The following is a 13,302-nucleotide window of genomic DNA, read 5'->3' on the forward strand; positions in this document are numbered from 1 at the left end:
GGAGACGCCGGCGGCGCGACGCGACGCGAGTATACACGGTCACGTGCGGGCAAGAGTGGCGAATTCTGTCGCCATCGCCAAAAATGGGTTGGCCACCGACCACCACAGGTGGCTGGCGAATTTGAGAGATGTCGCCCACAACGCCGCGCCCGCTGTCTTCGTCATCTCCGTGCTCGCTTAGCGGCGAATAGCGCTCCTCTGGTTTCTCCCCATCCGCAGGGAGTCCTCCTTTTAACCCCCACACGCTCTCCCAAGTGCCCCCATCTTACCATCTCCCACCGGACCCTTTGCGCGATGAACGTCGGAAAGTCCACACCAAAAGCTCTCAGGCTACTCAGCAAGCCCTCTGCGCGCGCGTACCGCTCCCATCCCATACGAGCAGCGTCCCAATGCAGCGCACCTGGACCCTCCAACCCTCCCCATGAGCGCCCCCACTTCCCTTGTGTCGACGCGCACGCTGCTCGGGAGTCTCGTATAATCACCTCTCGCTCCTCATCCTCATCAGCATCTACCTCGTCTGGACCGGAGCCACCCTATGCCAGGCCCAACCCAACGACGTACAAGGTGTACCGCCACCAGTCTCCGCTGCCTCTTGTCTACACCGATCCTCTACCCGCCTTCGACATCGCCTACGAAACCTGGGGTACGCTTTCACCGCGGAAGGACAACGTGATTCTGCTCCACACCGGGCTCTCTGCGTCTTCGCATGCTGCGTCTACCGACCTGAACCCCGCGGACGGATGGTGGGAGAAGTTCATAGGCCCTGGCAAAGCACTCGACACCAACCAGTTTTTCATCATCTGCACGAACGTACTCGGTGGCTGCTACGGCTCGACAGGACCCTCCTCGATCGACGCTGCGACAGGCGAGCCTTACGCCACGCGCTTCCCCGTCCTCTCCATCTTCGACATGGTCCGCGCACAGTTTTGCTTGCTCGACCATCTCGGTATCGATGCCTTGTACGCGAGTGTGGGCTCCTCCATGGGCGCCATGCAGAGTCTGGCGGCGGGCTGGCTCTATCCGGAACGAGTGGGCAAGGTGGTGAGCATCAGCGGGACGGCGCGCAGCAGCCCTAGCGCGATTGCTATGCGTTTCGCGCAGCGCAGTGGTGAGTTCGATCTACGGCCTGGCGTAAAGAGCACTGACTCAACGAGGCCCGTAGTCCTTATGGCAGATCCCAATTGGAAAAAGGGCTTCTACTATGACGGCTTGCCTCCGCATACAGGCATGAAGCTCGCGCGACGTGCGTCCCTTGTTCGCCTTCCTCGCCCGCGCATATACTCATTTGTTGCAGAAATCGCGACTATCACATACCGCTCCGGGCCGGAGTGGGACCTGCGCTTTGGGCGCAAGTTGCGCAAGCTCCCCGACGACGCGGCCACAGCTCCCGACCGTCCGCGCACACCCGCGCTCTGCCCGGACTTCCAGATCGAGACGTATCTCGACCACCAAGGCGAGGAGTTCTGCCTCAAGTACGACGCGAACTCGCTCATCTACATCTCGAAGGCCATGGACCTCTTTGACATGACAGGGCCTGCGCTGGCTGAGCTCCGCCTCGCGTCGCCCGCCCCCCGCGCGGGGCCGCCACCCCTGCCTCCAAGCCTCTCCGCGCACCCTTCATCGCCGGCGCACTCGCAGTATCACCATCTGCTGTCGCACTCGAAGAGCCACCCACCACCGCCGAACCCGCCATTGCATCTCCCCGAGCTCGCGGACGGCTTGCGGCCGCTGGCGAACACGCCAGTGCTCATCCTAGGAGTGCAGAGCGACATCCTATTCCCCGTGGAGCAGCAGCGTGAGGTAGCGGATGCACTGAGGATCACGGGAAACCAGATGGTGAGCTACTACGAGCTCGGCGGCGTTTGGGGCCACGATACGTTCTTGTGAGTCTTTCGACATCGCCTGCTGTCGGTGGGCGTTCACTAACCCTTGTCACGCGTCTAGGTTGGATGTGCAGAACGTTGGAGGCGCGATCAGGGGTTTCTTGTCGTGATGGATATCTACCACATGCATGTAGCTTTACACATTTTATGCACGGATCTTCGGCAGGATACACGATATCATGTCGACCATTGTAAAGGCTAGACTGTAGTGTTTTCTTATCAGCCTAGGTCTTCCTAGTGGCCGCGTGCCTAAGCACAAGTAAGTATCTCTAGTAGTGTTAGAAGCTCGAGGCGCGTCGGCCCTCTACCGGAGGTTACGCGCGACGTGAATGGGCGCTTCGCGGCGTGCTTCATACCGCCACTCTACTCCTGCAACTTCTTGAAGGTCTGCTCTAGTCTGCGCTGTGGCCATCCAAGATAGTCTGTAATACTGTTTCTTTCGACGCGTAGGCAACATGCGCGTAAAGACACCAAGCTCTGTTCGCATGGTACGTCAACGGGAACACCCCACCATGACGGTGACGGCGGTGGCGGATCGCGCTGTAGCGTACTGACTGGTATCGTGCCTCTTGCGATAGGCGAAGCCTTTATTTAGGCCGCGCTATGGCCCTTTCGCGTTACATACGGTACGGGACGGGCCTATGCCAGAGGCGAACGGTCGTGAAGAGTGCGTGTTTAGTCTGCTAGACTTCTGCTTCTTGCTTACGCTTGGACCTTCAGAATTATGGTGACCAACCCCGCCAATGGCGAGCATATATCCACGTATGTACTCCCTAGGGTTCTCCCCACATTCCTTCCTACGCGGCGCGCTAAGCACCCACCCGCGTCCGCAGGATTGTGTCGGCGTCGCAGGAGGACGTGCAGAGCGCGGTGTTCAGCGCGCACGAGATATTCCAGGCGGGCGTGTGGTCGCGCGCGCCGGCATCAGAGCGCGCGATGGTGCTGTCCAACCTCGCACGCGACCTGGAAGAGCGCGTTCCGGAACTCGCGAAGGTGGAGACGGCGCAGACTGGGCGGGCGGTGCGCGAGATGAAGGCTCAGGTGCGTACACGTCTGCTTCGCTGTGCTGCTGGGGCGCGAACGCTGACGTTCGCTCGGTGAATAAGTTGGGGCGGCTGCCGGAATGGTTGTGAGTCTAACGTTTGGCCGACGGGTATGCCTCGGGGCTAACGGGATGTGCAGAGACTACTATGCAGCGGTTCTGCGGACGCACAATGCGTACGTTGCGCCAACACAAGGACAGCTGCTTAACTATGTGCAGCGCATACCCCTTGGCGTCGTCGCTCAGATTACTGTGAGTATTCCTCAAGCCTCCGAAATGCATTAGTTAACCCAGGTGCTGTAGCCCTTTAACCATCCACTGCTCATCGCGGTCAAGAAGATAGCACCTGCGCTCGCCGCAGGTAACTCCGTCATCGTTAAGCCAAGCGAGTTGGCACCCATCAGCGTGCTCGAGTTCGCTGAGATGGCCATTGCTGCCGGAGGTGCGTTTTAGTTGTCTCACGTATCAGCGGGCCAGAGTTCCCATTTCATGACTCAGTGCCCGCCGGGGTGTTGCAGGTATTACCGGGGTATGGACGTACAGTCGGGAAGTCACTAGTCTCAGACCCTGCGATTAGGAAGGTCGACATTACAGTAAGTCCATTGCCCAGGTCGCGGGGCACATAGAGGGGCCTCACCTATAATAATATTATAATAATATAGGCAGGAACGGACACCGGTAGGGCAATAGGCCAGATCGTCGGCGGAAACTTAGCGCATTACACGGCCGAGCTGGGCGGCAAAGCTCCTATCGTCGTATTCGGCGACGCGGACGTGGAGTCCGCGGTGAACGGCGCGGCCTTCGCGTGCTTCGTCGCCTCCGGCCAGACGTGCGTCTCGGGCACGCGGCTGCTCGTGCAGGACGACATATACGACGAGTTCATGGACGGCTTCATGCGCAAGGTCGAGAGCATCACGCGCAGGATGGGCGACCGTGCGTTCAGTTAAGCCTGCCCGTTTTGCGCCCCGCTCACGTTTGCCCCTCCGCCGCAGCGCTGAACCCGAAGTCGACGATGGGCACGATAATTTCGCTGCGCCAGCTCGAGCGCATACAGGGTATGGTGCAGCGCGGGGTCGGCACGGTCCTCGCTGGCGGCCAGCGCATGACAGGGCCGTCGCCCCTCGACGGATATGACCTTTCACAAGGGGCGTTCTTCCCGCCGACGGTCATCACAGACGTGCCGACCGAAGACGACCTGTGGCGGGAGGAGATCTTCGGCCCGGTCGTTGTCGTCAAACGCTTCTCCGTAAGTCTTCCTCTCCGTCACATGGGTGCGCAACTAATCTTCACGGCACGTAGTCTGAGCAGGAGGGCATCGACCTTGCGAACGGCTGCAAGTACGGTCTTGGCGCGGGGGTGTGGACGCAGGACCTGTCGAGGGCGCACCGTGTGTCTGCGCGCATCGAGGCTGGGCTAGTCTGGGTCAACGCGCATCACCGTAACGACCCCAGCTCGCCATGGTACGCCGCCATCTCTCTCTGTGTAACACTGGCTGACGTGCGTTCAGGGGTGGGATGAAGGAGAGTGGCATTGGTCGGGAAAATGGTCTCGAGGCGTTCGAGGCTTGTGCGTAATGTGTCAACCTCATACGAAGATCTGCGCTGACTCCGCCGCTTTCGCAGACACGCAGAGCAAGTCGACGATCGTCAACATTGCCTCTGCTGAGGACACGCGGAAAGCGCAGGACTGGTTCGCGGACGAGGACGACACTGAGAAGCGCTACGGCTGACCGTTTCTGTCGCGTGTTACTCTACAGTGCTATGCAAATGGATTTCTCTACTCGCATCACACGCGAGCGGCTCCGCGTCCACACTGCGACGTCAAACAAGGAGACATGTGTTAGGCCACATCGCGATCGCAGGTGAGCTTCGCTGACAGCAAGCCCGGAAGCACCCCAAAGCAGGAATTATCGCCGCGGCCCCGGCGCACGCTGTGCTCCCGAGTCCCACGTCGCGGGAGGGTGTGAGAGGCACGCGCGCGGAAGCTGACCGCGGTCTCGATCCCGAGCCTGTTTGGGACGCGGGGTGCCCCTGTGTGTGACGTCCCCGAAGCCCCGAACACGGCCCTGGGTACAAAGCGGGCCCAGCGCCAGAGAAGCCTCCGGTTGTTGTCCCTTTGCCTCGAGGCCCTCTCCTCCCATGCCCGCACTCGACCTGTTCTTCTTACTCCTGCCAGCATGCCCGCCCTAGATGCAGCGGAGAGAGGGACAGCGCGCGAGCAGTCTCTATCGAAACGACCCGCTTCGCAGGTGGGTCCGATATTCTTCAGCATGGGTCGTGGGCAGTGGACTTACCGCGGCCATGAAGGACACGCCGGAGCATGGGCATAAATGGCGTTGGCCAGGGTCCATTGATCAATTCTCCACGGTGCGTACTGAATACCCGCGACTATAGTGCCCGCAACTGATGTGGTATGGCTGCAGCATCTTGACCGGAACGGCGCACCACGAATAGACAAGTCGGAGCACATGGGTATCAGCCCCGACGACCCGTGCAAGTGGCCTCCGGAAAGGATTTGCTTCATCCTGGGATTGTTCTGTTTTCCGTTGTGGATACTCGGCGCATTCTGGCAGTGGAGAGACGGGTTTGAGCCTTGTGAGTCTTTCTCCATTGCTCGCCTCTGCGAACTGCAACAAACGCATTCCTGCTACAGTTGCGGACCTACACAAGTGGCGATGTCAAGTCATGCTGATGATGGCCTCCGTCATTGTTACCGGACTTGTGGTTGTTCAGGTCACGTTTCGGGAGACCTGAATCCAATACCACATGCCTCACCGGCATCTGTAGAGCTAGTATACATTCACCTTGGATATATGTGTTGTTACAATGCGGATAATACAGAGACCGTGAGGGCATCCAAGAGTGTTCATCAGAGTTTAGGCCGACGTCTTGACCGCCTCCTTCTGCTCCGGCACCTGCATAGTTCGTGAACAGCATGCGGGCGTTGGTACAAGCATGGAACGTACCTCTGGCAACTCCACCGGTGCCTCGTCCACGAAGTCCGGGACCTTGTTCAGGTCGTCTAGATACGACGGGCCATTCTCCTCTACGTCCAGCTCCAACGCATCAAGTTCTACAGAATGTGTCAGCACGTCAAGCTAAACACAATACACAAAACCACTCACCCGCTTGCAAATCCGCCTCGTCGATCTCATCCGGCACGGCGTATGACCGCCCCAGCGTCTCCTGGATCTCGTTCGCCTGCTCCAGCAGGTCCTCCATATCATAGTGAATGTTCTACAAGCGCCCCACCTCACATCAGGCCCGCGCTCATGCATCAGGCGTTATAAAGCGGCACGCACCTCGATCTTGTCAATGTCGATCTTGCCGTACTGCTTGCGCATCTCCTTGTTCGCGAGCTGCATCGCGTCGACGGTCGCCATCGTGTTCCGCAGGTTCTCCGTCGCGAGCGCCGCGCTCTCCATGTTGAAGGTCTGTTGCGTCAGTTGTGCGAGTTGCGCCTCGTACATGCGCTTCTGGCGGAGCGTTCGCAGCGCGCGCTCTTGGATCGCGTTCTAGTGCACACGAAAGAGCGTAGGGAGAGGCGGTGATTAGCCCATGGTGAGCCACAAGAACAGGGTGAGGGCGCACCTTGCCAGGGCCGTTCCGCAGGCGCGCCATCTGCTCCTTGTACCGCGCGAGCTCTCCGTCGAGCTTCTTGATCTTCACCTCGATGGAGCCTATCCTAGTGTCCGTCTGGAAGGGGCACGCGTACGCATGAGCGTGAGCGTCCCGCCGGGCGCGTGGTGGCTGAAAGCAGGTAGACTGACCGAAGAGATGGCATCCTGAAGTGTGGGTCTGGGCTTCTTGGACGAGGAGGATCCAAAGATGCGGTTCATGGCGTCGTGAGCGTCGTATGCGGTGGCACAGGTGCGAAGTGGGGGTATCAGATAGGCGAGTGGTGGTCGGGTGCAAGTAGCGGCGTATAAGTATTGTGCTTTAGCGCCCGCGGCGCAGTCTACTGAATCGACGCCTAAGCGAGTGTGGCTACCCCGATTTGGCAGGCTCTGTGGTTCAATGGACGGAACTAGAGCTCGAGTGTGGATGAAAACGTGATTGTGATGAGCGGTGGCCGGGTGTTATTACTGTGTTACAATAAAACAAAGCGATATGTATCCTCTACGCAGCCCACTGCAGACCCATCGTCGCTCCAGGGACGGCGCATTTCCACGGGCGCTCGCTCTCTCCCTCTGCGGATCGACTGACGATGCAGCCGTTTTCCGACGCCGCGAGGAATGTATCCTCGAGAACGGTGGCCCCATTGTCCTCAATCTCCTCCGAGAGAGAACGCGCTTCCGCTTCGTCGAGCGATGTCGAGGCGAAAGCGAGGCGAGGCCCTGTGGTCCCGCTGTATTTTTGAACCTCGCCCAGGACGTCCGGAGACGCCGACGGAGGAAGGAGGAACATCTACAACCCGCCGTTAGGCCCTTGGAGATAGATATGTGTGGCCGAAACTCCTACCTGCACAAGAGCGCCCTCTGCAGGCGCCGCGTCGGTGTCGAGCGCAATGGACCCCCGCGACGGGTCCCCAGACATGATGTAGGAAAGCCTAACCAGCTTTTGTCCACTGCAGTCAGCGCCGGACGATTTGCGCATATCTGCATGCAAGCCCACCTCGTGTCCGCCCGCTTTCTGCTGCAGTGTCCCAATGTACAGACGTAGCTCTGGCGAGATGCCCTGCGCGGTTCCAGCGACCGCCGGGTGGTTCTTGAGGGCGTGTAGGAGCAGCCCGGACGGGTTTGCGTTGTCGAGCGAGTTGACCAAGTTTCCTTCGGAGCTGTAGGACACCGATACTTTAATTGAGGTTCCTCAAAGCCCGGGAGCTGACCTTACCTGGTCACAATCATCGGGCGTGTAATTGCCTCGAGTCCGGGGAATACGCTGTAGGTAGTGGGCCGCGTGCCTGAAGAGAGGCAAACGCCGACGGCCCCATCGGAGTGTATCCTGTCGTTGTGGAAGAGCGTGTATGGCCTCCCCGTCACGAAGGGTGTCGAAGTGCCGATCAGCCCTAGCTACATGATGCGAAACCGTGAGCCGCGCATTCATGTACTGAGTCTCCGGAGCCGCGTACTTTTGTTGCGGAACCGAACTTGGACAGGGAGCTTGTGAGGCCTTCTGGCGCGTTGTCGCTAAAGTATAGGATGCTGTGCACGTCATCGGCGCTGAGAGAACATCGTCAGTATTGCGATGCTTGGGACATCATATGGGTGGACCGACCGCAACGACTCGAGTTCAGCGGGAAGAGCCTGCCCGTCGTATGCTTGTGACAGCGCGGTGTCCCAGTTTGGCATGCCATCCGTGTCGTGGGCAGGCTCGTCAGGGTCTGGCTGGACGTCCTTATGCATGGCATGCCACCGACCGACTTGAGTGGCCTTCCGCCCTGGGATAGTGCTGCGAAATATTGTGGCACATTTTTCGTCAAAAGCCGCAAGAGATACCGAAGTGTGTTGTCGCCAGGAAGGGGGGCCCGCAGAGGGTATTGCGGCAGAGAGGCATCCAACCGAGCCGCGCGAAAGACCTTTTAGTGACGTGACGAGTGTGGAGAGATCAGAGCTGCGAGTGTTCTGGGACACAGAGATAGTGTATAAGAGAGGGTGTTGAGAGAGAATCGGCTGTAGTTTCGAGAGGTACTCGGTGATGTGGCCTAGCTCGCGCGAGATGACGGTGCTCATATGCACGGCCATGGCGAAAGATGTCTCTCGTGAATTGTTGAGAACACAGAGTTGATCAGGGTTGTTTTTTTATACCGGACGAGTATATTCACCGAGAGATACGTGGATTTGGCAGATACTCGATGCTTGTCTCGAGCGAAGTGACACGCAGTTTTGTGAGCGGTGCCTGAGTAAAAGCAGCTATATGCGCAGTTCAGTCAGTACAATCACTTGTACAACCTTTCGTATGAAGAGTGCACGTCAGTTCCAAGTAGCGTACCTGCAGCTGGCTAGCATATAATGGGATAATGTTGAGTCGAGATCGAGGAGACACAGAGCGTCGCGCGCCTGCACTCCAAATGCGTTACACCCAGCACGTGGTCTGTCACGCATCGCGTCGGGCCCTGTGCGCGGGTTCCGGAAACGCTCATTCCCACCAAGATCTCCACATGATGCATGAGGCCCAAGGAAAACATCCGTATACAACATATAAGCACAGCAAATATATACATCCAAGAGAGGGTGAAACGAATTCCGACCGCCCTGACCCCGAAGCGCCTAGACATAAGTCGCCTGTAACCGCCCTACGATGTACTCCTCCGTCGTCACCGGCGGGTACTTGGGCTTGCTGCCGGGGACAAGGCAGGTAGGGAGGCACTCGATCTCCGCGCCCTGGTTCGGGTTGCAGAAGAACGCGATCGACTGCCGCGCGGGGGTGATCTGCTCGGTCTCGCTGATCGCCTTCGCCGGAGGCGCGACGACGCGGTGAAGCGTCGAACGCAACACATCGTTACTCCAGCGCGCGAGCAGGTCACCCGCGTTGATCACAATCGTTCCAGGCTGTGAAACGAGTAAGTGAAATGGACACAGAGCAGAATGGGAAACCACGCACAATAGGGGTAGCGGGTTGGAACTGTCCAGTATGGGGGTTCTGCACCTCGAGCCCACCAACCTGTATCGAACTGTCAGATTAAGACTTCATGCCTTGGGCTGGGACACATACCGAGTCCTGGAACAGCAGCGTCAAAGTACCATAGTCCGAGTGCGCGCCCGCACGCGCCTGGCCATCGCCGCTCAGAAGCTGGGTCTTGATAGGCGGATAAGACAGCAGCCGCAAGTTGTGGTACTGCTCATGGATCTTGTCGTCAAAGAACGTCTCGTCCAACTTCAGCCCGAGCGCAATCGAGCGCATAACAAGCGTGTGCAGCTCATGGCACGTCTGGAAGAAGTCGAGCATCGTGCGCCGGAAGCCCGGCGCGTCGCCCTCTGCGGGCCAGTAGTTCTTGTACGTCGCGTCCCAGTCGCGCCCAATCTCCATGGTCTCTTTGTAGTCGGGCGCCTTCTCGCGCAGCTTCTTGATCTCCTCGGCGTCGGCGGACTGCGTTACGCGCTCGCGGCCGACCTGCACGAACCCGCGGTTCGCACGTGGATCGCGCCAGGCGAGCTCGGATTTCTTCTCGAATGGGAGCGCGAAGAACTCTGCGCTCTATGGAGCGGTAAGCGCGTGGGTATGGGTGCAAGTAACACTCGAGTGTGCCGCTCACCTTCTGGAAAGCCTGCTGCACCGTCTCTTGGGGTATACCGTGGTCTTTCAGGTAGATGAACCCCACTTCGGTAAAGCCGCGCACAATATCATGCGCAGTCTGTTCCTTCTCCGCGGTAGAGCTCGCATTACGATACTTGCTGAAGTCAATGAGCGGGATGCGGAAGGTGTCCTAAGGTTGCAAGTCAGACTAGGCGGTCTCACGCGACACGCGCGTTGCACATACCTCTGCATGCGTCGCGAACGTCCTCCGGGCATGGCGCGCCGCCGCGTGTGTGCGTGGAGATACCGACCAAGTCCCGGGCGCGGAGGCGAGACGGCGCAAAGAAGGCAAGATGGAGCAAGAAGACGGTACGGTCGAAAGCATGGTGGAATGAAGAGCCTGGCGATGCGCGCTGAACGTGTTAACGAGTATGCTGCCCGTGCTGCGTCCGCGGTCAGGTCGTGGTATGGGATGAAGAGAGGAGTGCGGGGAGATATAGCCTTGCGCCGACTGGGTGCCTTGTGCAGGGAACTTATCTGGGGAGGTTAACGCGGGGTATACGATTACGCTAGTCTCGGCTCCAGACGTTCTACAGGCTCTCTGCGGCGCTAACAAACCCTTCGCTGCGCTCAGGAGCTCGTGGATTGCGGGAGCCAATGAGATTGCAAGCGCACTTCTGAAATTTCTCACGCAGGTTTTGTTAGCGCCGGGGAGAGAGCCTTGTAGAACGTCTGGTGCATTTCGGGCTCGATTTCAGGCTTCGTGACGTTACGTCACAATTGTTACCTTATGTGACGCAGGCATTCTGGGCATCTCTCGCGCATTCGACACAACAGAAACATGATGGGGCACGTTGAAGCACTTTTAGAGTCCATTGGTGATTTTACGCGGGGGATTCCCGCCGTTTTTGACCAACACAGCGCTATAAGTCTTCTGCGTGAGGCTGAGAGGAGCGCGTAAGAGTGCTTACGCGCTCAGAAGCGCCCAAAATGCCCCCATTTCAGGTGTCCTGCTAAACACTCAAAATCTACCCAAGCTCAGCGAATGTCGGCATGCAGGAACAGTGGGGTACTAGGTATCGTTCTGAGCACGAATCACAAAAAACGGTGGCGGGGAACCCCTGCAGGAGCGCGCCCAACCAGCCGTGACCCGCCCGTCACGATGGCCGAAATCTGGCCCGAAATGCACCAGACCTTCTGGCGTGCGAGCTCAAGCGCCGGAAGGTGTGGGAACGAGACTACGATTACGCGCCCGTTATCAGCTGTGCTGCACACAGTCAGATCCACTCCTCCCGATCGTCGATGCTCTAGGCTGATGCTCACCGCGGGTGCTCTTTCTCTGTGACCACCACCTCCCACCAATACTACGAACAGGACATACTCAACTCTAGGAGATGTGCTCAAGGATAGCCACGTTCATACCCTGTCGAGCCGCCGGCTTGTACCGAAGAGAAGCTTGGGCTACCGCAGTGTCGAACCTAAATCCGAGCCGCCTGCGTCTACGTGCGCGGTTGAATATTCGTGTATCCTCCTCCCTTGAAGGTCACCTCGCCAGGACTTCTTCACGTACTCGAGATGCGCGTAGTCCAAGGAGAAGAAAGCTCTGTCAGCATGGACGACTTGCCAAAGCGCGATCGTGCCAATAGAGCTGGCGATGAGCCGGAGACCGATGCGTCTGAACCCTCGGTAGACTTGACTTACCCTCCAGAGTCTCCGCCTGGCTACTACCCGGACATCTTGTACGCATCTGAGCTTGTTTTTACGGTCCAGTACTCACCTAGGTCGTCTCACCTCGCGAAGACCACCGCCCAGCGTCGATGGGGAAGATCGGGAACCTTTGCTCGAAGGGAGCCATCTTCCAGACAATCCCAGGGCACACCGGCCAAACTGGACCAGCTTTTCACCTCGCCGCATACGACTCGTCACTCTCATAGGCCTCCCGCTGCTGCTCGTGCTGTTTCTCGGCGCCATCTTCATGCGCAATTCGCGCTCGAGCTGCCCATCCGATGCCGACATCGTAGAAGCGCGTCGCAGCTGGGCCATCGAAAAGGAGCAATACAACCAGGAGACGCGGCGATGGGAAGGACAGCGCAAGAAGTGGCAACGCGAACGGAAGGATGAAGAGCGCCGTCGCAAGGACATCGAGATGCGACGCAAAGGGGTCTACTGGACCGAGCCGGAGGCCAGCGCCCAGTGCACCGCATACAGCACCAAACGATACACCGCGGTGTTGAAGGATGTCCCTCAGTCTCTCAACTGGCTGGAGGTTTGCTCAGACATGCCGGTGGTTATCCATACTCGCACGATTGACAGACCCGACAAATGCGAGCGCAATGTGAGTCACTGACCTGTCTGGGCGCATATATGAGCGTCATATCTGATACGAAGCTAGGACAATGGGACCGTTCTTGGAACCTGGTTCGTCAACTTCAACGAACCTACATGTGTGCCTTACTGGGATGGCATATCAGACAAAGTATGTTCACTCACCATCTATCCGTATATAGCTTTTGATCGCTTCACTCAGGGCTGCGCACCGGGAGTGCTCGGCATGCGGGTAGCTATCAAATCATCATTCCACAAAGCTCGCTGCTGACAACTTGCTCGTAATAGCGCCTACAAGGCCGTCTGTGGGGGATACGTGCGGGTGATGACTGGGAGAAGATGTGCAGCACAACCCCTGCTACGTTCAAGGATGCATCTTTTGAGCACCCTACATCATGCCAGAACAAGGTTTGCACATGCGGTTCATATGTCGCCGTCTGTGCTCAAACGTTATATAGGGAAGCCTCGGTGGCGGCGTTGTCGGTCTCTGGGACTACCCTGACGAGACTTGTTGAATCTTTACCGCCTCCGAAGAACCTCGCCGAAACGTGCGTTACGCTCTCTACGACCATCAACTATATCCTGCGACTCGGATTGTATTTCTCGTCACATGCCTTTCGTACTCGTCTTGCTCTGTTGCTGTCACTATCGTGCTCTTTCGTATACAAATTCCAGATACAACTATTTACGGCTGTCGGTTTCTTGTGGAGCTCCCTCGGGCATGTCTGGGGGGAGCTGCGAGAAATATACTACCGTCTTCCCCGGATGAAGGAGCGCCTGGATCCGCGCCGGGCGTTTCTTCAACGAACCTTGAGCTTACGCCTCGTGGTAGAGGCACCTTCAAGCTGTACTTGGATTACAGGGACGTACCCGAGAC

At 58.2% G+C, this 13,302-nt stretch overlaps 6 protein-coding genes across 6 annotated transcripts; 3 read left to right on the plus strand and 3 right to left on the minus strand.

Moving 5' to 3' along the window:
* Nucleotides 1-294: 294 nt before the first annotated feature.
* Nucleotides 295-1,993, plus strand: TRAVEDRAFT_35177 (homoserine acetyltransferase; the record flags this gene model as incomplete). Its single annotated transcript, XM_008036724.1, has 4 exons — nt 295-1,108; nt 1,163-1,243; nt 1,295-1,883; nt 1,945-1,993. 4 exons carry the CDS (start codon nt 295-297, stop codon nt 1,991-1,993), a joined length of 1,533 nt encoding a protein of 510 aa, XP_008034915.1.
* Nucleotides 1,994-2,395: 402 nt separating this feature from the next.
* TRAVEDRAFT_44528 (aldehyde dehydrogenase) lies at nt 2,396-4,654 on the plus strand (the record flags this gene model as incomplete). Its single annotated transcript, XM_008036840.1, has 13 exons — nt 2,396-2,401; nt 2,462-2,550; nt 2,604-2,645; nt 2,717-2,924; nt 2,990-3,012; nt 3,066-3,177; nt 3,229-3,367; nt 3,424-3,518; nt 3,588-3,858; nt 3,918-4,171; nt 4,225-4,385; nt 4,433-4,491; nt 4,548-4,654. 13 exons carry the CDS (start codon nt 2,396-2,398, stop codon nt 4,652-4,654), a joined length of 1,566 nt encoding a protein of 521 aa, XP_008035031.1.
* Nucleotides 4,655-5,800: 1,146 nt separating this feature from the next.
* TRAVEDRAFT_115570 (HSPC177) lies at nt 5,801-6,763 on the minus strand (the record flags this gene model as incomplete). The annotated part of the gene is made up of 5 exons (XM_008037388.1): nt 5,801-5,980; nt 6,036-6,161; nt 6,227-6,439; nt 6,516-6,620; nt 6,695-6,763. 5 exons carry the CDS (start codon nt 6,761-6,763, stop codon nt 5,801-5,803), a joined length of 693 nt encoding a protein of 230 aa, XP_008035579.1.
* Nucleotides 6,764-6,969: 206 nt separating this feature from the next.
* On the minus strand, nt 6,970-8,608 carry TRAVEDRAFT_163164 (uncharacterized protein; the record flags this gene model as incomplete). Its single annotated transcript, XM_008037389.1, has 6 exons — nt 6,970-7,331; nt 7,386-7,481; nt 7,539-7,701; nt 7,758-7,936; nt 7,996-8,086; nt 8,142-8,608. The coding sequence occupies 6 exons, from the start codon at nt 8,606-8,608 to the stop codon at nt 7,044-7,046; spliced, it is 1,284 nt and encodes a 427-aa protein (XP_008035580.1). The 3' UTR covers nt 6,970-7,043.
* Nucleotides 8,609-9,042: 434 nt separating this feature from the next.
* On the minus strand, nt 9,043-10,551 carry TRAVEDRAFT_63355 (Clavaminate synthase-like protein). Its single transcript, XM_008037390.1, has 5 exons — nt 10,345-10,551; nt 10,120-10,290; nt 9,579-10,061; nt 9,468-9,527; nt 9,043-9,415 (listed from the first exon to the last, which is right to left on the minus strand). The coding sequence occupies exons 1-5, from the start codon at nt 10,483-10,485 to the stop codon at nt 9,134-9,136; spliced, it is 1,137 nt and encodes a 378-aa protein (XP_008035581.1). The 5' UTR covers nt 10,486-10,551; the 3' UTR covers nt 9,043-9,133.
* A 1,682-nt stretch (nt 10,552-12,233) lies between these two features.
* Nucleotides 12,234-13,178, plus strand: TRAVEDRAFT_27218 (uncharacterized protein). Its single transcript, XM_008036625.1, has 5 exons — nt 12,234-12,435; nt 12,493-12,576; nt 12,628-12,657; nt 12,714-12,833; nt 12,884-13,178. The coding sequence occupies exons 1-5, from the start codon at nt 12,247-12,249 to the stop codon at nt 12,938-12,940; spliced, it is 480 nt and encodes a 159-aa protein (XP_008034816.1). The 5' UTR covers nt 12,234-12,246; the 3' UTR covers nt 12,941-13,178.
* Nucleotides 13,179-13,302: the final 124 nt, after the last annotated feature.

This window comes from Trametes versicolor, assembly GCF_000271585.1.
Source record: "Trametes versicolor FP-101664 SS1 unplaced genomic scaffold TRAVEscaffold_3, whole genome shotgun sequence".
NCBI classification, from domain to species: Eukaryota; Fungi; Basidiomycota; class Agaricomycetes; order Polyporales; family Polyporaceae; genus Trametes; species Trametes versicolor.